The following is a 22,304-nucleotide window of genomic DNA, read 5'->3' as shown; positions in this document are numbered from 1 at the left end:
TGCTTTCTCCATGGCATCCCACTGTCCCAAATTTTCCACAATTAGAAAACTGCTGAAAATGCGGTTCTCCCACACCTGGCACTGTGAGTTTCCAGTGCTGAGTGCTAACCTCTGTGACAGCCTTGGTGCTGGGTTAAACTGATGAAGGATTTGATCCAATAGAAGAAAATAAGATAACATTACCCCATCAGTAAATAGGGTAAATAGGCATTCTCTGACTCTACAAAGCTAGAAGCGAGCTCATTAACATTAACCAAGCATTTAATGCTCATTGCATAATGCAACATGGGAGAAAACAGTGCTTTTTTCTTTTAATGACGTATTTAGTATTTTGTACAGCATATACATACTAGCACATATCCTCTGTGCTAGTATTAAAAGTACAGCGATTCAAAGTGCTGCTTCAAGGAGACTTAACAAGCAGTTACTGTACTTGCTGGACCTCTCTGTTTTATAAGCAAACGCATCACTTCACAAAAAAAAAGCTTTTCTTTAAAACATCCCTACCTGCTCAAAAAACTTTTTTTTTTTACAGGTAAGGACAACACTGTAGAAAATGGCATGAAAACTATTAAATCTTTGAAGTATCTCCAGCAAATTACAGTTCTGAGAAATTCTAGTAGTTTCAGTAATCTCAAGAAAATAGCATGTAAAGAGGGGTTTCTTTTACAAAGCACGCAGGAGGACTCCAAGTTTTAAAAAGGATGCAATAGATGTCACGAGCAGTGAATCAGTGCGTGAGAGATCCGCTTTTTATACTGCTTAACAGAGACTGCCTGCACAGAAAATCACAATTAAAGAGAATTGGGGTTTCTGACAGACAAAGGCCCGTCAGCTTCCAGGCTCACGTTCATACTGATGCGAAATGGAGCTGCAGAGTGAAGGTTCATGCTGTAAGTGTTGGCCAAAAAACAGTGATGAAGCAGATCACTGATGGTTTTTCCCTTCACAGAGGGAGTGACAGTTGTTTCCCTGTTACACAGCGACTGTATAGTAGTAACTGCAGGACGAAGACAGTAAGAAGTCCATCAGTGTTGGAGAAGCGCCGGCGTATGTAGTTATGTTCTGTGAGGTTCCAACATGTTTGACTTCCTGTCCAGTGGTGTTCTGGATTATGTTACTTGTCATGAGAACTTGTCATGAGCAACAAAACAAACGTTGGAGTGACAGAGAGAGAATGGAAATTGGTATTGGCTGATTGATTAACACTGCTGGATTACACAGGGAATATTCCATTGGGTACTTCAAACAAAGAGAATGCCCACAACAGACCTCTGAAAATCCATACCGACATTAGAACTGCTATTCAAAACGCAGAAAGGTAATACAACGTAATATATAAGTGCCTGTAAAAACATGGGCATGGTTCGTATTACTGAGACTTGAGAAATGTCAGGAAAGCATTATAAATAGATTATAAATACCCACACTTATGGGAAGCAATTTCAAGTAACCTACACCTGAGCACAATGACTGCATACGAAATGTGCTCCATTTTTCTTACCCTTTATGCTCTTATTTACAGGTACAGAGATATGCAACTCACGATGGATTTACCCACTTAGTGCAAATTACATTATCTTTTATAATTACAAGCACTTAGACTGAAAGACTACATTAAGCCGTTCGTGGAAGAGTTTGTGGTTATATCCAGTCTGCTTTGAAACTAGCACAAACTAAACAAGATGACATGTACTTAAGGCACTAGACATCAGTTTCATAGATAAATTTTCCTATTTGCAAGTGCGTACTGCCAGAATTTTTCACTGCAGTTTTTATGCAATCAAAATGTATTGACGGCCCATTCGAGCAACAGTTTTTTGAGTGAGTATTGATAAAATAACAGTAGACACCACTGAGAGTGAAAAATAAGTCAAGTGTTTTATTACTTTAAACTCTGAACAGAATAGTGATACTCAAAACTGAGTGGAAACAGCTCTCAGGCACAGACCTTCTGACCTATCTTAACCAAAACCACATAATGGAATATAATGCCATACTATTTGAGTGACAAAGGGAGCCCAAGAATCAAAAGGGATTCTTTCAAATTAGTTAAAAGGGCAGCAATCCTGCATGATGAATAGAAAATTACATTCCTGACTTTGGGAAGCTTCAAAGTTGGATCTGTGTGGTCTAAATTACCCGACCTGTTTTTTTATATCGTATCTTGGCTCCAATGAGAATTTGTCCTGTGACCACAGCATTCCTCCAGGAAAAAAACTATGGATGTATAACCAAAATTCTTTGTGTTTAAATACATTAGACTAAATGAATGCAATTTGCATAAAACAGTTTTCATGTAACTATTTAGTGCCGCCTCCCACTTCCCAATTGCTGAGGCAGTGCATCTTTGAAGAGCTGAATATATCATTCTTTATACTCTAAAATCCTCTGGGCAGATTGTCTTCTGGAGAAGGAAAAGAAAAACAATGAAAGTAAATCTACGCTGACTTAAATAAAACCAAGTACCTGTGGATTTCTCCCTTCTGGTCTCTGTTTCTTATGTAGAACTCTTTAAATAACACCATAAGTTACAAAATTTTTCACTTCACATTAAAGAATGTTACAAACAGCGCCAAGGCAACTTCCATGGCTTCCGCTCCATCTTTTGCACGAGACACTACGCTGTCACCATCACTTCTTTACAGGCTGTGCTAAAGTTCATCGTGCTTAAAACCTGTAATGAAAGGAAAAAAATCGTTAAAAAAACCCCAAGCATGTAGAAACGTAACGACTAGTTTTGTAAAACATGGAGAAAGCCCTTTCCTGCCTTGGTGCTGCCAAAACAATTCAATGACATGAACTTCATTTTTAGAGCCTTGCCACAAGCTGGCCAAAGATTTCACAAATAAATAACAACTACTCGGAATTCTTCGTAATGAGAAAGGAATTTGTTCTGTGACTCAAGACTGGAGAATAATACGAGCAGGAAAACTTTAGTCTGAATAGAGAGAAACATACTGGACAAGCAGATGGGACATGGACATTTCTGTAGAAGGGGAGTAACATCTAAAGGAGGGGGAGACTGACTGCTAGCCGGGGAGCACAAAGTGAAGGAGAATGTTCTGCTCAGTCAGGAGTGAAAAGGATGGCATAGGTGAGGCCAGAGCACAGAAGCTGAGACAAGTGGCACTTCCCAAACAGCGGACTTCAGTTATCTTCATGGTTCCATGTTTGGAAGTCCTTAGTTTTAGTTGGAAGTCCAACCGTACTCATTGCACCTTTCTACCCATACTAAGGTACCCTTCCGAATAGCCATTGTCCTTTACTTTAGAAATCTTCCACATCTATACTGTGAATTTACACTTGCTGAACAGCATTAAGAAGAAAGAGCAGCGATATGAAATAAAAAGCTTATGTACTTGAAAATTTTGTCCTCTCGGACTCCAGCATGGAACAAATGGCTTGTTTCATCTTAGCATATCTTTGCATACTCCCATGTAAAGAAGCATCACACGACTCTTAAAACCCAGACCATTTCTCATAGAGGATGGAAAATTATTAAAATACAACTCAACTTACATGCCTACTGACCCCAACCTTCACTTCAAAGAAAGTATTTGAAAGAAGTGACAGATAAATATGAATGTAAATTACCTTTTTTAGAGAATGACTTTTTACTTTTCTTCTCCTTCTCAATCTGCTGTATTAAATTCCGAATCTCAGTGTCATAGTCAACCCATTCAGGAACTATTCGAGCAGCAGCCTCTAATTTTGGTTCTTTGGTTTGGGGATTGTTGCACTGAAAGTTTAAAATACAGTGAATGTAAACAAAGCCAATGCGAAAATAATACCTTCCCAAGGAACTGTAAGTCATCACCTCCTCAGTGTCACTGAAGATACACACCAGAACACCAAACATTACTGTTAAAAACTAGCCAGGTAACCGTATGTTGATTAGGACAACAACCCGAGTGTTTAAAAATGGTCTGCAGAATAACTCCAATGTGAGAAATAAGCTTCAGACAGAAACTGCAGCAAATCATGAACCTTGGCAAAGAGTTTAGTGTAGTAAAAAGTCAACAACACACAAAACATCTTAAATATTTTGCAGAGAAGTGCTACTTATCACATTTCCTAGTCACCATTATCTGGCTAAAATTTTCATATTTTATAGTAAGAGGCATTTCTCAGCAGCCCAGAGTCTTGTCTCCAAACGTCTTGTCTCCAACACGTTTCTTTGTTCTCAGTTATATCTCACACTTAACAAGTGTTTTTGTCAACATTTATAATATCATTTTCTAGAACAGAGATTACCCATGTTTAGTGCACAAAAAAAAAAGCTTATTTTAACTATATAGGCATAAAATGAGTTATTTACATACTGAATATTTGCACCAGATTCCAATTGCCTTTTTTTTTTGTTCAGAATTATGGCTGCAAAGTTTCACTCACACAGAGCGGGTTGACAAGAAATGAACAAGAGGGGGAAAATGGAATGGGGGAAATAATGGCAGAGCAGAACTTTTTCACTCTGTTTCCCAAAGAGAGATGCTTCCTTCTTTCTAAATGTGGGTATGTCTCCTCAGCTTTATGATTTTTAAGCTATGCTTTATCTTCAGTTTATAGTGGTGAAATGGACAGAGAAAAGAGCCATAATATACTATTCCTCTGCAACAACGGGTTCAGCAGAGGTAGCAGCACACAATACTCAGAGTTTGCAGTACTTCAGTAGAGTTCCAATAATATGGCTGAATATGGAGGAATAGGGGCGAAATACAAGTACAGGAGTAAAAAAACCCAGCTCCTATCCAGTTAGAGATAGCAACTCTTCATTTTCAGGCAAAGTTTTCAGCTTCAACATAAGCAAATTTGCTACAGAGCACACGGGAGAGGTGCTGGAGGAAAGAAGAAATTGTATATATTCAGGTATTTATCAAAAGCAGCCCAGTGCTCCAATACCCTCCAGCAAGGCTGGCTCCATGATATCAAAAATAAGTTTATCTCAAAAGCCACAGAAACTGTAATCAATTTTTTAATCTATAAAACTAATTTAACTCAAAGTCAACTCACCAAGTCTATTGTTTTAGCCTTTTTCTTAGATTCGTCATCACACCAGGTTTCACACCAAAGCCATTCTTGAGGGAGAGACTTGATAGCTACTTGATGGATCATATTATTGGGAAGATCCTGCACAAGTTTGTAAAATCATGAATTAGCACTGAATTTTGATGTAGCTGACTATCAAGCAATTACTTATAAGGCATTCCAGAGAATATTTTTGTTTGTTAACCATTTGTTACCATTGTTACATGTGGTGAGGTGGGAGTTGGCCTGCTCTCCCATTTAATGTTGTGATAGAACTAGAGGGAACGGCCTCAATTTGTGCCAGGGAAGATTCAGGCTGGACATTAGGAAATACTACTTCTCTGAGAGAGCGGTCAGGCACTGGAATGGGCTGCCCAGGGAGGTGGTGAACTCACCGACCCTGGAGGTGTTCAAGAAACATTGAGATGTTGTACTGAGGGACATGGTTTAGTGGGAAATATTGGTGGTAGGTGGACGGTTGGATGGGGTGATCTTAGAGGTCTTTTCCAACCTTGGGGATTCTATGATTTTTGCAATTTTTTCTGTTTCCTTCTAAGTGAGTGCTCACCTGGCTCTTTTGTAATTTAAAACTTAGCTGGCCAATTCCACCTCTCATATGTCAAGAACATTTTTTCTTCAACTTATGTCTGTTTGTCCTTAGTTGGCATAAGTAATGTCCACAGCTCAGATACTGCATGCCATGCTTTAAATACTACTGAGCAGAATTAGGTTGAGTGAAATTTTTACAGCATATCTTAACCATATTTCCACTCCTCACATTTACAGAAAAAAAGAGCTCAAAACCATGTTATGTGGAATTATGGCACTACTCTAACTTTAGCCTTCTCACTGTGAAAACACGGAGCTAATATCGTGTTGGAATAGTGTTTACAAAAGAGAAAAATCCCAGGCAGCCGTACAGTACAGGTTTTCTGCCCATAGTTAAAAATAACAAGTGTACGCTGTAGATCCTTTCGTAAGCTCCTTCATATGCACAACCCTTACATTACATTTAAGAAATGTCAGTACTCAAGTAAGTAGCAGTTGGGTTTCACTTTGCCAAATCACACTGCTAAATGTGACAGAATAAAATAGTATGTGTAGCCGTGCTATAAGAAGCATATAACTTAATTCAAATATAGACATTACCATGGAAAAAAAGTACTTCCATTTAGTGTATAATGAGTCAAGATGTTTAAATGTTAATTTAAATGTTTCCTTTTTTTTTTTTTTTTTTGAAAACCTCAATTCTATGAATATAAGGAATCAAGTGTTTTATTGTCACCTCAATTTCAAGGGAGAAGTGGTTTTTCTGTTGGGTCTCTTTGGCTTACTAAATGAAATCACAATTCCTACGTTAGTATTACAGGTCTAAAAGATGTGAACTTAGAAGTTATTTAATAAGTAGAGAGACAACTGCTAGATCCAGGATTTTAAATATACAGAAGCAAATACTAGAAAATAAAATCTCACTTTAGGAAAAAAAAGAAAAATTTTCTCTTCATAAAATATTCTGCTATTACATTTTGCTATTACATGATTACTGACTGTAATTCTGCAAGTGAAGAACAAGATGCTTAATTACCAATTGTTTTAATGAAATGCTATTTACTATAAATATTTGCCAATTGTTTTTTCATCTTTACACAGCTATTGCTTTACGCTTTAGGCTTCTCTTTCAACAATACAGTTCAATATGCTGTACTGGAAGTCTAGCTTTCACTATGTGTAATTTTTCTCTCTATCCATTCTTACTGTCTTTCTTTGTCATTTAAAAGTACATTTTTTGCCCACTCTCTCTACTTCTATTTTGTGGTTTATGTCAGCGTACCACAGAATCACAGAATTGTAGGGGTTGGAAGGGACCTCCAGAGATCATCAAGTCCAACTCCTAATACCCCTAACAAGCACCCGTGAAGGCAGCAGGCCCAAGTGTGTCACACTACTGGTAAACTAGCAGAGGTTATTCTTTGAGAAGGGCAGGCAGAACTCCAGTCAGATATTTTAACAGTAGATGTCTTAATTCACCAGTAGATACACACTCTCCAGGGCTTGGGAAAAATATATCACACTGCAGTTTCTATTTCTAGGAATGATGCTGTATTTGGGGTAAAGGGAGCCAGGAGGTGATTCCTACCAATACTATCAAAAGGAAATTAGTATGAAAATAGTACTTTGAAATATCTCCCTTTCCACGATAATTCCAATTCCATGCTGCCAAGATTTAGCTACCTCAATGTCTGCTCTCAGTACTGATGTGCCAAGGGAAGGGTATGAATGGCTTTTGATGGGATCCAACCAACTTCTGCATTAAGGCTATCAGCTATTGGTGTAATTAAATTATTGTTGTAAGGCTATCAGCTATTAAAGCTGTTGTTGAAAACGTAAGAATCTCAAAACTGGAAGATGCACTTTCTTACTGTTGTGAAGACATTACATAAAACTAATGACTATTTCTAAGAAGTGGCATAATGTTAGAAGACTTGTGACCAGCTTCAGAATCTTGAAGGTCTTTCTGAAAGATACACTGTACGTGTGGATAAGACTATGTTTGAAAAGCATACAGCTCATCACATCAGGACACTCCAAGTGCAGGAGCCAGCAATTCATTTTACTGTTCCAAGTTTTATAAGTTAATGCCCAACTGTTGCTATTATATCAATCTTCTGATCTTCTCAGTCACAGATGAAGGCTGCTCTAACTCCTTGTGTTCTGTTTAGTCCCTGTTAGTAGTGTAGGTGTGTTTCCACTTTTCTTTGTCCAGTACCATAAGAATGGCTAATTTTATTTTTACTTATCTATTTATGGGAAAAACAATACAGGCAGTGAGAGATGTGGGCTTTTCTACTCAGAGATCCCTTTACTGTTGTAGGCAGATAATAAACCTTTAGTGCTTTTAGTAATTCTACCTTTACAAATGCAATTACAACCTTCCTTTTGAAGCCTCCTGAAATTCACCGACGGACATAAGTAAAAAGCAATATTTACTCAGGGAGAAATCATATGTATTATTACAGCTGTAATCAGCTGTATTATCAATCTTCCACTGAGCTAAGGAGTCTGTACTAGAGAAGAAGAGACTAAGTTGAAGAAAGTTCTGCATATCTGGAATCTATATACACACCCGTGATTTGTACCCTAACTTAACCCACCTAGCTTTAAAAATTGGTGGAGTTACATAAAAAAAGACCATCGTCAACCCATGGTGACCATGTACAGCAACCACCAGAATGCATTAGCACTTAGCTTAGGTAAGTTAAATTAACATTAATAGAAAAACAGAAGAAATAGAGGGGAAAAAAAAAGCTAAATATTCTTCAGAATTATAAAACGTATATTGAGATGCAATAATTCCATGCATTTTGAGAGAGATCAAGAAAACAAAAGCTTAATTGCTTAAGCCCACATATACCTGATCTAGATTTGACAGACTGTTTGGATCTTGACTAAGAGCCTGGTACTGACCCCGAAGCCTATCTCCTGCTGCAATCTTTCTGAACTTCTTAAGATCCACAACATATAAGGCACTGCAAAGAAAAAATATACATCAAGACTTCTGCAGTTTCATATCCTTCTTCGTAACATTAATCAAGAAGTGACAAGAAACCTGAAACTGTTCACATGCTAAAAGGATATTATTTAAAGCAAATAGCTGAAGCTATTACCATACATCATCTGAATTCAGATGAATTCATCTCTTCTTGAGAAAGGCTACAAGGTAATTGCTTGTGAATGCCTCAGTGGTCAATATCAAGAGCCAGATTTTAATCAGTTCTACAAACTTGATGAAAATATGCAGGAGTTCTCCTACCTAATATGGTACTTCTTCTTCCCAAGATGTGATGCCCAGTATCCTGATTTCCAGAAACGGTACCCATCCATCTCCTTACGGCTGTCACAGAAAGGCGTGTATCCGTAAGGAGCTCCCTTCAGATCGAGATCTCTGAGTTCTTTCAGGTCACTTCTCACAATCTAAATAAGAATAAAATTACATTTATTTTTATAATTTAAAAGTATGATGAAAGTTATACTTTCACAATTCAGTACGGTTTTTAAGATGTGCGTTGCTATACTTAAATTTAATTTATCCCTCTTAGCTTTGGAAAAGTAACAAAATACAGCACATTTGTCTGAGATTTTTGATAACCACGTGACAGACTCTTTGATATATTCTCTGAGGCAGTACATTGCCTTTCAGTATATGATACAATGGTAATTTCTGAGTGAAAGACTGCAGACAAATTCAAGAATAAAAGAGACAGGATTCAACTCAAAAATTCCATCCATAAATAGAGGATTAGGTCGAATTGTCTGACCTCATCATCTCAGACACCTTCCATAGCCAGTGGAGTCTGCTCGTAATCAGCCCAGAGTCTGAATCACTCCAATATACCTAAGGTGAAATGCACCTTTAAGATCATACTTACCTCTCCAAGTTCCTTCGTCTATCCACAGGCAATAGAAATAATTTACAGCACTCAGTGTGATGAGCCTCTTAATTTCTACATGACTAAAGACAAGCAAAATTGTTTTGTTCCATGTTCTGCAACACTACTGGTTCTGCTTGTACAACTGCTACAGTCCTGGGAGACCAACATTTGAATAAAATGGCCAGAGGGAAATAAAATGGATCAATTAAAACAAAACAAAGTCCTCATACATTTATATAATATTGTTTTCTCTTACCTGGTCAGCATCAACAAAGATTATTTTATCTACAGCCAAAGGGAAAAGAACATCCAAAAAAAGGATTTTGTAGCCCCAAATAATTCTTTGCTTTTCTGTCTGCTGATAAAGCCAGCGGGGCCACTTATACTGTACTAACTCGTACTTGAATCCGTACTTCTTAGCCATGTGAGGGATAACATCCTAGAACAAGATTCAGAAACTATAAGTTGCACATGTATATGACATGCAAAGAGGCAGAAGGTGATGGAGGAAATGCTGCAACACAGTTGTATCTCTGTTGGCCTTATTAATCACATCAACTGTGAAAGTTTCTTTCATTTTAGCAGAATCCTCAGCTATAAAAATATAAAAACCATTTCTTTCAAGCTCACTGAGTCCATCAGAACAGAATAAATTATAATCTAGCGTTGGGATTTGGGCTCCAGAAAAGAAGTTGTTTACACATGATGTCATTTCCAACTGTAAAACTTAATTTTTAATTATCTGATTACTCAATGGTAATAATTTCACAGAATCACAGAATGGCCCAGGTTGGAAGAGACCTCAAGGATCATGAATCTCCAACCCCCCACCACAGGCAGGGCCACCAACCTCCCCATTTAATCCTAGACCAGGCTGCTCAGAGCCCCATCCAACCTGGCCTTGAACACTTCCAGGGACGGGGCATCCACAGCCTCTCTGGGCAGCCTGTTCCAGCACCTCACCACTCTCATAGTAATTTGCCTAAGTATTTAACACTTTAAAGAAAAGTTATTGAAAGAATGGTGTTTCCTATACCTTAAATGTTGGAGAGAGGTAGTTTTTCAGAAACCAAAATTTAACCGGCGTTTTGGTATGACGTAGAACAGAAAGCATCATAATTCTGTGGAAATACAAGTCTATAATAAACAAACGAATATACACAGGTCATTATATTTCAACTGTACTTCAAAGAGGCTAAAACTTTCTAATCATAACTTTTCTTAACCCAAATTAAGTCAAAATTTCTGTATATTTTTAACAGCAAGTTTTGAGTTCAAGACCACTTTGAGATGGATGTATATAGTCCATATTGAGTAAGAAATATTAGAAAGAACAGTCTCAAATGTGGATCTGTTAATAAGTTCTATTGTGAGAGAGGTACTGAAAAAATAAGAATACTGATTAATACCTAATATTAACTATGCTACTGAGATGATATATTTTAGCATACATTGGTTAAGTTTAATAGGTTGCAAAAAGGAAACCAATGAGAAAGAGAAAGCATAGTTCAAGCTAAGAGTCTCTTCAGAAAGCCCTTGATAACTTCAAAAAGTTCAGGTATGTGGAAAAAAATATATTTTAAAATTTGTTTTCTCTCTTTTAAAATAAACAAATCTTTCCCTTTAATAAAGTCGTTGAAGTTTGAAGGAAAAAAAAAAAGAGAACACAGACACTCCAACTCTGTCAGACTACTAAGAAATAAAAATTAATACATACAAAATACTGCTTTCCAAACAGACATAAACAAAAGAATTGTGAAAATCCATTATGGGGCAGGAAAATTACTAGATATGACAGCTGTAGACAAGCATTCACAGGAATGAGAAAAGTAACAGATATAGTGGTGAATGGATCAGGCAATACTGCAAGAGTTCCTTCAAAGCAGTCATTGCTTATTACATAATTCATAAACACTGATATATTAAAGAGAAGTAGGGACACGTAAGCATATAGTAGAACCCATATTTTGGAATAAACATAAATAGATACAAACTCTAATGAAATCACTGCCGCTACATCTTCATAAAGAGAGGTTCAGCTTCATCGTTTATCTTCACACTTAGCACAGACACTCATGACAAGCATAGAGTATATTCTTTCTTCAAAGAACAGTGAAATTCTAGAACATCTATCTACACCTTGTTCTCAAAGAAATATGCATTTGGGCCTTCTTTATGTCTTGTGACTTTGGCTGGGATAGAGTTAATTTTCTTCATAATGGCTGGTATGGTGCCCTGTTTTGAGTTTTTGATGAAAATAGTGGTGATAACACAAATGTTTTAATTGTTGCTGAGCAGTGCTTACATAGAGACACGGACTTTCAGCTTCTTGTACTGCCCTGCCAGTGAGGGGGCTGGAGGTGCACAAGGAGCTGGGAGGGGACACAGTCAGCACAGCTGACTTAACCTGACTAAAGAGATGTCCCACATATGGTGTCATGCATAGTAATAAAACTGGGGTAAAGGGGGAGGAAGGGATGACACTTGGAATGATAGCATTTATCTTCTCAATTAACCATTATGTGTGACGAGCCTTTGTTTCCTGGAAGTGGCAGTACATCTGCCTGCTGATGAGAAGCAGTGAATGAATGCCTTGTTTTGCTTTGCTTGTGCATGCAGTTTTTGCTCTACCTCTTAAATCTCCCCCCACACCCATCCTTGATAAGATGGTCAGCTTCATTATGCTGCTTATTTTAGGATGAACTTTTACTCACCTTAAAAAACGTTCATACAGATGGCCTGAAGCGACTGAAAAAATGTTAAGTACATCACTTTTATTTTCCTTCTCTTCTGGTGAAATTTCTGAAAACCTGAGAAAATAACTGGATTATCACCTAAGATACACATCTAACAGCAAGAAAATTGAGGCTGTAAAGAATGAGAAGTTAGAAAATCCGCAGAAGAAATATCCTAATGGAATGCACTCATATTTCACTTCCATTACACATCGTTATGATTCCAAAATCTTCTACTCAATTCCTGGAGGCATTCAAGGCCTGACCCAGTATCTGAGCAGCCTGATCCAGTGGGTGGCAGCCATGTCTACAGCAGGGGGTTGGAGCTTGATGGTCTTTAAGGTCCCTTCCAACCCAATCCATTCTGTGATTCAGTGAGTCTTTTGCAAATAACACCTCATACCCACTCACTCAGAACAAATTTTTCTTTACCAAGAGTGGTGAGGTGCTGGCACAAGCTGCCCGGAGAGGTTGTGGATGCCCTGTCTGTGGCAGTGTTCAAGGCCAGGTTGGATGGGGCCCTGGGCAACCTGGTCTAGTAGTAGATATGGGGATAGGTGGCCCTGCATGTGGCAGGGGGTTGGAACTTGAGGTCCCTTCCAACCCAAACCATTCTATGATTCTATGATATTTGAACTAAATATATATATTCTAAAATACTGAACATTACCCTAAAGATGACCACATCAGGTCAAACCACACATTTAGCCCTGTACCTTATTGTGACCAACAGTAAATGATGAGGTAAAGGAATAACATTCAGCAGTATGTGGTGATGGGATTTTCCAGGTGTTCTTCATAATTCTTCCTTACTTTTTTCATAAATTCATTCAATTACTCTCCCTATAGCAACTCAGGTTTAAGGTAGGTTGTCCAGAGCTTTTCCTTTTCTGCTCCACAGTATTCTTTGCTTGCTTTAAATTCCAAGGATTGTTCTTTAACTGCATATGCCTTTTAGCACATAGAGCGAAGGGATCATAGCTGCAGTCCTCCTCAGAGCACTACTTTAATAGGTTTCTGAAGAGCAGAGGCTGCCTAAACCAAACTGGTTATGTTATGGATTGATACTGTTGGAGATTCACTTTAGAACTGTTTTCCGAGCAGAAGACTAGCTCAGATGGAGTGTGTCCCCTCACATTTTTCTTCTGTTTAGATCCCTTCTAAAAACAAATTAATTTGTACCTTGTAACTGATTCCAGATTTCCTTTTTCTGTTGTTCCATCAGTAAGGAGATCTTCCTTCATTTTATCAGGCTTTTTCTGTACCTAGTCATTAAAAAAAAAAAAAAAAATCATGTCATTTGTGAGGTTAGTTGATAATAATTACTATTTCAACTGGCGTATCTTATGGTGGACTAACAGCTTCCCAGTTCCTATCTCAGTAAAATAATTACTGAGCTGCATTAACCTGAACTGTAAAACTGTCATCTCATACTTTTAAGATCGGTATAGAACTTACTACAGTAAGAAGCAAAGTAACCAATTATGTAAAAATGAATAATGATGAATAAACCAAACAGCATGTTCAAGCACGCTGTACTTCTTTATTCTAACAGAAACTAAATGTCAGCAGAATCACAGCTCATTTTCCTCCTTTACAGAAGACCCTGCCATGGTTCTGCAATCCAGCCATCAGCTGACAGAAGGGCAGTAGGGTGTTGAATCATGTACAGAACTTATCTGAAGGAAAACTGTGATTCTCATAAACCTTTCAAAAGGAGAAAGTGACCAACCCGTCACTGAATCAACGATACAGGTTAACTAATTTCTGTAGTCTCACTGATGGGCTAACTAAAGGTGCTATGTTCGTTTTGGTTGCTGACCTTTATTTCCTTGATTAGAATTAGTATTTTTGAGACACAACTAACTTCCAAAGCACTGCTTCAGTATATTATAACTAGTGTTAGTTTCACATGTTTTTATTGTTAAGCTAGCACTTGCAGACTTCTTTTCACGTGGTGTCTTCTTAGCTGCTGAAGCCATGTTCTAAATAACAGTGAAGTGACTCTACAGTTTAACTGAATGACAGAGCTTGCATATTCTAGTTATTATTTAAGAACAAAAGCCAAGTAATTTCGTTTACACACATACGGTAACTGAGGAAAGAATTCAACATATCTAATTTGAGCTTCCACATCGGTAGCTGGACTTAATGTCAAATCCCTCCCCAGTCACAGAGCAGAACTGGATGCCTCAAGAGGTGGTCACCTTATATTTAAATAAATACTTGAGCTGGGATGAGCAGTCCTCTGGACTGTCTTTCTCATTCTATTAAGCAGAGAGGGAGTTTAAGGCACCAAGTTCAGACTACACGTCTGTATTAAACACCTTAAACTTGATGAGACAAATCCTATGTTACGCAGACAACTATTTAACAATCTCCCACACAATGAGTATAACCCAATTGGATCAAATTAACTACATTAATCTGCACGCCCTTCTCTATTTAAATTTACAAAATCTAAATGATATATTCCAGTATATTACTTCCAATTAAATATAGCCTAAAACATGCGAGCATTAGTCATATATAAAGAAATAGTGCAGACGAAAAAAAAAAATCTTTCTTTACATACTTGGACTTTGATTATTTTGCTTCTGAAGTTGTTTAAAACCACAATAACATCCGCCAGGTCAGCTACAGAATCTGTTCCTTCATGGCTGTGAGGGTAAAAGAAACCATGCAAATGTACTGACTCATTAAAGCATGAATTATCACTTGGGTTCAATTAGAGTATAAAGTTTAAGATTCCTGTTATTTATAGCAACAATATTTCTTCATTTGCACCTAATTATACCCTAACTTCAGGAAGTTTCTGAGCTTTGTTCAGAGCTCGTCATTGCTCACAGTTCTAAATTAAAAAGTGCGAGTTAAGAGTTTTACATGAGATTTTATCAACCAAAGAAAAATGCAGCAGTCTAGAGGTGAATATGTATTATGCATGCTAAAGGTAAATACAGCATTAAAATATTAACCTACATTTATCAAAGATGGAAAACATCTTAGAAATTGCTGAGTGATGGCGCTAAATGTACTTTTAAAACCAATCTGCTTTAGAAGGTCTGAGGAAAGCTTCGTCACAGTGATGAAATACCACAACTGGCAAAAATGACTGCCTTTGGCAACAGTCAGGGCTGTAGAACAATAGAACCATAGAGCCCAAGAATGGCTTGGGTTGGAAGGGACCTTAAAGATCATCTAGTTCCAGCCTGCTAGGAACACCTCCCATGGATACCAGGTTGCCCAGGTAATGCACCACATGAACATTTGCCCTGCTGAACATCAGTTTAAAGCTATTCAGACATCTCTAGACTGTACTCCAGCCCACTGAGTAAAAAGTATGAAAAATGTAGCTGTCATTCTGTGATGCAGTGTAATGGTGTAATTCTCAAATGTTCTAGCATTTATACCTTGAAAGCCCATATATTTTTCCTTCAATCCTTTCTTCCTTTTAAGAGCATCATGTGCCTTCCCCTTGATACAGCTACACATGCCAAGGTCTTGGTTTAAGAAAGTAATCTGCTACCCCTTACTTTTTGCCTTTTTTTTTTTTTTTTTCCTGGAAAACAAAAATATCTTATCTTGTTTCAGTCTGCTTCATATTACTTACCTAAAAGTGACACAGTTTTATCTACTGACATACATCCTCTATTTAAAACATTTTCCTAAAATGTGCCAATGATCATTAATTTTCATAGAGATGGCTGATTCTTGCACAAAACAATTTTCAGAATTATCTTGACCCTTCCACTCTTTTAGTTTTACTTTCACACTTTTATGCATATGAACTGTCAGCCAAGAACTGTCTTTCTATCAAAGAGATAGAACAGTATTCAGCATAAAAGGCCACAAATCTCCACTGTCAGTGGTGCAATTAAAAAGCTCTAGAATAGTAGAAGAGCCAAACACAAACTGTTGATAGCAGAAATGGCAGCAGCTGGCAAAGTCAAGACTGTAGAAGTGTTTCCATTTTTGCACTCAGTTTTTCCACGATCAGAACTTTGTCGCTTATTCACTTATTTACTTCAAAATCTTCACACTGTGAATTCCGTAGCTGTCTGCAGCTCCATTGATGAAGATAGCTTTCCAAAGTTTTTAAAATACTCTCAGAGTGTTTGGTTTGGCCCTAAAATTAACATAATTGTTTTGTCTCCCTAAATCTCTTCTGTGGACCCCCCAGTACCAAATTGAAGTTGATCCTCTCACAATTGTTTCACCGAGCTCTGCACTCAGTGCAATGAGTTTCTGTCCCAATACCAACAATGTGCTAGAAGCACTGAGAGTTATCATTAAGTACAGTTAATGCTGGTCCTGATCCAATTTATCTGTACTTAGAAAGACTAAAAATAAATTACTTGCAAGTGTATTAAGTGCTACCATGAGAGAAGTCAAACTGAGTTGTTACGCATGCTGTAGCATGCTGGAATAAGATTATACTTCAAAATTTTGTATTTCTCCTAAAACTCCTATTACAACGTACAGGCCTGTGCTACAAGTAAGCCAAGTATAGTTTAAGAGGAGTGAATTTGACTTACGTACAAGGAAAGAGAATACCCTACAATACCTCATGGCAAAATTCCATGTTACCAAATGGTCGTTTGAGTTCTGACAGCAATTTGATACTATTCATAGTAGTATTAACAGGCTCTTTTCAGCAGTGCCCAGTGATGGGACAAGGGTCAATGGGCACAGACTAGAACATAAGAAGTTCCATACAAACATGAGGGAACAATTCTTCACTTTGGGGGTGACACAGCACTGGAACAGGCTGAGCAGAGAGCCTGTAGTCTTCTCTGGAGATATCCCAAGCCTGCCTTCCTGTGCGGCCTACCGTAGGGAATCTGCTTTAGTAGTGGGTTGGACTGGACAGTCTACAGAGGTCCATTCCAACCCCCACTGTTCTGTGATTGTGTGTGATTCTGTAACACTGATATCATCAGAAGTAATATCAGAGATGCCGTCACAGCCCCAAAACATACTTTATCTGTTGTATTTTAAGCCTATGGCTTATGGTAATTAAATGAAATAGATGTTATTATTTAAATTTCTCAACTTTTTTTTTTTTTTTTTTTTTTTTACTGGCGCTCAGTTTAGCTTTTTTTTTTTTTTTTTACTACTTCTTAAAGAAAATCTTAAAGAATGCCTGAAAAATAAACCACAGATAAATTTCCTTTGAATCAAACTGAGAAGTAGCGAGGTTTTGTTTTACTTCACTTCATTTCTTAATTCAACCACAACTCACTACAGTTGAAAAGATACAACGGTATCTTTCATAAATCATTTTATATACCTTAAGAAATGAACACTAAATTTTACAGTTTTATACATTTTTATATAATTTTAAAAATACAGTTTTACAGTTACAGTCGATGGAGATTACGTGAACTTCATAGGATTAGTAATACACTTTTCTGCTTTCTCAACTGATGGTGATTGGTTTCTGAAATAAAATAAATTGAAAATTGCAAACAGGCAGAAGGAACTTAATATCCTGTTAACATGTCATCCTGTAACATTGAAAACTGATGCATTAACCAAATACTCAAAACAGCAAGCATGTTAATAATTTTTCTCATTTTATAACAGCAGCTGATGACTAAACAGCATATGAAACTAGGTGCTCCTGAATTCCAAGCAATAATAAATATTTTATAAGAAAATAGGCCCTTTTCAACCCATAGAATTATAAGGAGAGAGAGAAAAAAAAGAACTGAAGCTAAGATTTAAAAAGTGCTGTTCCTCTTGAATGGATTGGATGCAAAGTTTCAAAGGGAAGCTCTCCTATACTACCGACCTATGCTGTGACATGAAATGTGAGAAAAAGATTGTTCTTCTAAGGAGTAGATGAAATTATGGCTAACATATATTCCACATATGAAAACCGACCAGGGGAATTTCAGATCTGTAATTACAGAATCACAGAATCTCAGGACAGGAAGGCAGGAAGGGACCTCAAGAGATCACCAAGTCCAATCCCCCTGCTAAAGCAGGTACTCTATGGTACATCTCATAGGTATGTGCCCAGACAGGTTGAATATCTCCATAGGGAATATGGGATTTCCATCTGGGAAACCTGTTCCAGTGCTCCGTTACCCCTGCCATTAATAAGTTCTTTCACGTGTTTGCATGGAACTTCGTATGTATAAGTTTTAGGCCATTACTACTTGTCCTTTCACTACACACCACAGAGAAGAGCCTGGCCTCATTCATTTGCCTCCTACCTCCCTTTAGATATTTATAAATATTCATCAGATCCCCTCTCAGTCTTCTTTTCCCCAGGCTGAATAGACCCAGGTTACTCAGCCTTTCCTCATATAGGAGATGCTCCAGGACCTTAATGATCTTTGTGGCCCTCCGCTGGACCCCTTCTAGGGGATCCCTGTCTTTTTGAACTTGGGAGCCCAGAACTGGACACAGTAGTGCAAATGTGGACACACCAGAGCAGAGTAGAGGGGGAGGATAACCTCACCTGACCTGCCAGCCATGCTCTTTTTAATGTATCCCAGTTAATATAGGTGGTATCTAAATGGCAGTTACTGAAGTAAAATATGACTTTTCCTACACAGGGCTTTCTTCCATGGGAGGAAAATGTGGTGCAGTCAAGACAGAGACAGGTTAGAGAAATGAAGAGTGCCCTGGGAAGTCCCAAGGCTAGGGTGTAACCACAGTGATTTTTAGATGACCGAGAACCACTTGGTATGAACTAAAGGAGAAAGTCTACAGCTGAAATGAATATAATGCTCCTGTAAGAGATGCCCCCCCATCAATAACCCCACATGTAGAGGTGCTCTAAGGACTGAGAAAGTTATGGCAGAGAAACTAACAGCAACTGATCAGCAATTGATTGCAATTGCTATCAGGAAGTGTTTCAGCTAATTAAGACTCCCGAAGAGCTAGCAATGCTCCACTGGATGTGCACTTAGAACAACAAGGTTAACAACAACATGTTAAGTATGGCAAGCCACACCTCTGTGCCTGGGAAGATCACAGAACAGATCCTCCTGGAAGCTATGTTAAGGCACATGCAAGACAAGGAGGTGACTGGAGATCTACTGTCATCTACCTGGACTTCTGTAAGGCCTCAGACAAGCTTCCACACCACATCCTTATCCAGAGAGATGGATTTCAAGAGTACTCTATATGGTGGATTAAGAATTAGCCAAACGGTTGTAGCCAAAAGGCTGTGGTCAATGGCTTTATGTCCAGGGAAGGCTGGAGATGGTGTCTCCCAGGGGTCTGTCTTAGGATTGATGCTCTTCAACATCTTTATCAATGACATAGACAATGGATTTGAATGTACCCTCTGCAAGTTTGCAGTTGACAGCAAGCTGAGTGGTGCAGCTGATACATCAGAAGGAAGGGATGCCATTCAGAGGGACCTGGACAGGCTTCAGAAGTGGTCCCCACGAACCTATGAAGTTCAACAAAGCCAAGTGCAAGCTGCTGCAACTTGGATTGGGGCAATCCCATCCTTGAGCTCAAACTGGGAGAGAAACATACTGAGAGCAGTTCTGTGGAAAAGGACATAGGGGATCTGGAGTGGAGAAAAAGCTGGACATGAGTATGGATACGATAAAAAGCTGGCATGCAAGAGCAGTGTGCTCTTGCAGCCATGAATGCCAACTGTACACTGGGCTGCATCAAAAGAGGGGTGGCCAGCAAGGGAGAGGGAAGTGATTGTCCCCCTCTGCTCTGCCCTTGTAAGTCCCCATCTAGAGGACTGTATCCAGGTATGGAGTCATCAGAAAAAGAAAAAGGCACGGACCAGCTCACACGGGTCCAAAGGAGGCCACAAAGATGATCAGAGGGCTGGAGCACCTCACCTATGAAGACAGGCTGAGGGAGCTGGGCTTGCTCAGCCTGGAGAAAAGAACGCTTTGGGGAGACCTCACTGTGGTCCTCCAGTACTTAAAGGGACCTTATAAAAAGGACAGAGATTGAGTTTGTACACAGGCAGATAGTGACAGAACAAATGTGTTTAAACTGACAGAGGGGAGATTTATATTAGATATTAGGATTTTTTTTTTTCCCCAGAGCATAATGAAACTAGTAGTACTAATGTTCTAATACAATTCAGTGGGAAACTGCTGCTCAGAAAACAAAAGACAAGACTAACAATAAGAAAGGAGTAAGTAGTTCTAAATTAGCTATTCATTCTCAGGAAAGAGGTCTTAGAGACTGTAAATCTTTAAGAATATCAGCTCAATATTGCTAGACCCTAATATTGCTCCAGGTCTAGCAATATTAAAAATGGAGACAGGGTGTTGTTGTTTCATAGAAAATGAACCAGTAAGGAATTTAACAATGCTATTGCACAGTAAATCAGTCTTCACTTATGGCTACCCAACTCAAAATGATAGGGCAGAATTAGAGAAGATAAATACAAAAGCAACGAGGATGACAGAAATATATGGAGATCCTCTGCTAGAGGAAGGACTACACTCAGAATTTTCAACTCAGAAATGAGAAAAACAAAGGAAAAAGGAAAAAGGCCGATCATACTCTGAATGTAAATCTGTCTATGCTTATTACAACGAAAATCTTTTATTTATGTAGGGTATAATTACAACAAAGCTGTAGAGTACATTAGTTGTCTTTTTTTCTTAATCGAGCATGCCTTTTAAACAATACTTTGAAAATGATGCCTCTGTAAATATTTAATACTTCTGTTTTATGCTCTCTTTCAACTGAGGAAACAAAAGTGACTTTATGTTTCAAACCACAATCTAACATGATATAAGCAGAAGAGATGTCTAATCAGATTGGGGTACTTACTGAACAAAACAAGAAGGAATCTAATACTGAAACAATATTGAAAAAGATCAATGTCTAAAACAAAATATACCATCTCAGTAACTATTTCAGAAGTGCAAGAAGCAGATGGCACAAAACTACTGTCACAGAACAAGCAGTCTGAAATGAAACTACAATCATTCAATAGCTATCTCTATTCAGAACCAGACCTTGAGTAAAAGCAGTATCAGCCTTAGAGTCATGGATAAAATTTCAGAGATAAATCTCATTCAGCAACTTCCAAAAATGTAATTCCAGACAAAAGTAAAAAAATCATTAAATTATTTAGACTATTAAGGATACAATACAATCTATCACACGCAGTTCGCTCTATTTCTCAACTTACACATGCAATTCTAGATCATCCTTGAAGGAGTGATATGAAATCGTTCTTTATTCTGCTACTTAGCCATGCAGATGGTATATACAAAAATTTATAGGTAGTGTGCTTTAATTTATAAAAATTCCTTCTCAGGAAGACTTTCAAAGTTAGTTTTAAGTTTCATTAATTCCTTCTACTTGCACTTTCACAAAATACGGTATTTGTTATACTAAGGTATCTGTTGTATCTGGTTCTTGTTTTATTTTCTCATGTTGTTTTTGCTAATTTTTCTTCAGTACATGTTTTCAAAATACACTGTGCTTAAACAGAATCATTTATAAGTACATTTTCTAAGAATAGATTAATACTTACGAAAAAACCCGATAAATGTCTTCAGATCTTCCTTTCCGCAATCTCAGTGTCCAAGCACCTGGATTTGCTTTCAGCTGAAAATACCCCTATGGAAAACAAAAAAAGACACACGATTGTTCTGTCATCATTTCATTATCAGCCATATACACATATAAACATCAGTTATCCAACATTTGGTACTGCAACCGAGGTTAGTAACCATTCATTACCTACTGCCATATTAATCCGGAAAGTAATATGGCAGAGAAGCAACCATGTATCACCTTTCCTGTATGTCCATATTAATGTCTCTCAGAGTTCCATTTATTTCTAGCTAAATTTGAGATGTATATAAAATCTCCATCCAAAACAGTATGTAATGGAGCATTAAGGAAGTAAGTTATTAAACTCACCCTAAGCCAAAAAGCTTCTTTGAAATTAAAAATTTTGTCTGTAGTAACTTTCAAGTAAACATGGCCCTTCCCCAGTTTAGGAACTCTACATACAGTTGAAGTTTCACCATGCTGAACACCTTCTACTATTGAGAAAGTATTCAGTACCGGTATTAAAGACTCAAAGTTTATTAAGCATTTTCTTCCTTGTGATACAATTTTCACAGGGAGCTGAGAATAGCAGATAGGTAAC

At 37.8% G+C, this 22,304-nt stretch overlaps 2 protein-coding genes across 9 annotated transcripts in view; one reads left to right on the top strand and one right to left on the bottom strand.

Moving 5' to 3' along the window:
• Window positions 1–2,476, top strand: part of DNAJC3 (DnaJ heat shock protein family (Hsp40) member C3) — a 35,811-nt gene extending 33,335 nt beyond the window's left edge. Inside the window, exons 13-14 of one of the 4 annotated variants that reach the window (XR_005859359.2) lie at window positions 536–893; window positions 1,526–2,476. The gene's annotated coding sequence lies outside the window, so the exon portion shown is untranslated. Of the gene's footprint in view, window positions 1–535 lie in introns of all 4 variants that reach the window. The other 3 variants (XR_005859355.2, XM_040699582.2, XM_040699587.2) reach the window with 3 other exon arrangements.
• The window catches only part of UGGT2 (UDP-glucose glycoprotein glucosyltransferase 2), a 78,396-nt gene continuing 57,948 nt past the window's right edge, over window positions 1,857–22,304 (bottom strand). For 3 of the 5 annotated variants that reach the window (XM_040699569.2, XM_040699570.2, XM_046941326.1), the window contains 11 exons: window positions 21,681–21,766; window positions 14,769–14,853; window positions 13,376–13,458; window positions 12,173–12,268; window positions 10,495–10,579; window positions 9,715–9,897; window positions 8,840–9,000; window positions 8,441–8,555; window positions 5,014–5,130; window positions 3,598–3,742; window positions 1,857–2,677 (listed from right to left, as the gene is read on the bottom strand). In XM_040699569.2, the coding sequence (XP_040555503.1) occupies window positions 2,655–2,677; window positions 3,598–3,742; window positions 5,014–5,130; window positions 8,441–8,555; window positions 8,840–9,000; window positions 9,715–9,897; window positions 10,495–10,579; window positions 12,173–12,268; window positions 13,376–13,458; window positions 14,769–14,853; window positions 21,681–21,766 (1,179 nt within the window). In that variant the 3' untranslated portion in view covers window positions 1,857–2,654. Of the gene's footprint in view, window positions 2,678–3,597; window positions 3,743–5,013; window positions 5,131–8,440; window positions 8,556–8,839; window positions 9,001–9,714; window positions 9,898–10,494; window positions 10,596–12,172; window positions 12,269–13,375; window positions 13,459–14,768; window positions 14,854–21,680; window positions 21,767–22,304 lie in introns of those variants that run through there. The other 2 variants (NM_001252099.3, XM_015274455.4) reach the window with 2 other exon arrangements.

Source organism: Gallus gallus, chromosome 1 (assembly GCF_016699485.2).
Source record: "Gallus gallus isolate bGalGal1 chromosome 1, bGalGal1.mat.broiler.GRCg7b, whole genome shotgun sequence".
NCBI lineage: Eukaryota > Metazoa > Chordata > Aves > Galliformes > Phasianidae > Gallus > Gallus gallus.
This window is presented reverse-complemented; position numbering and strand designations above follow the sequence as displayed.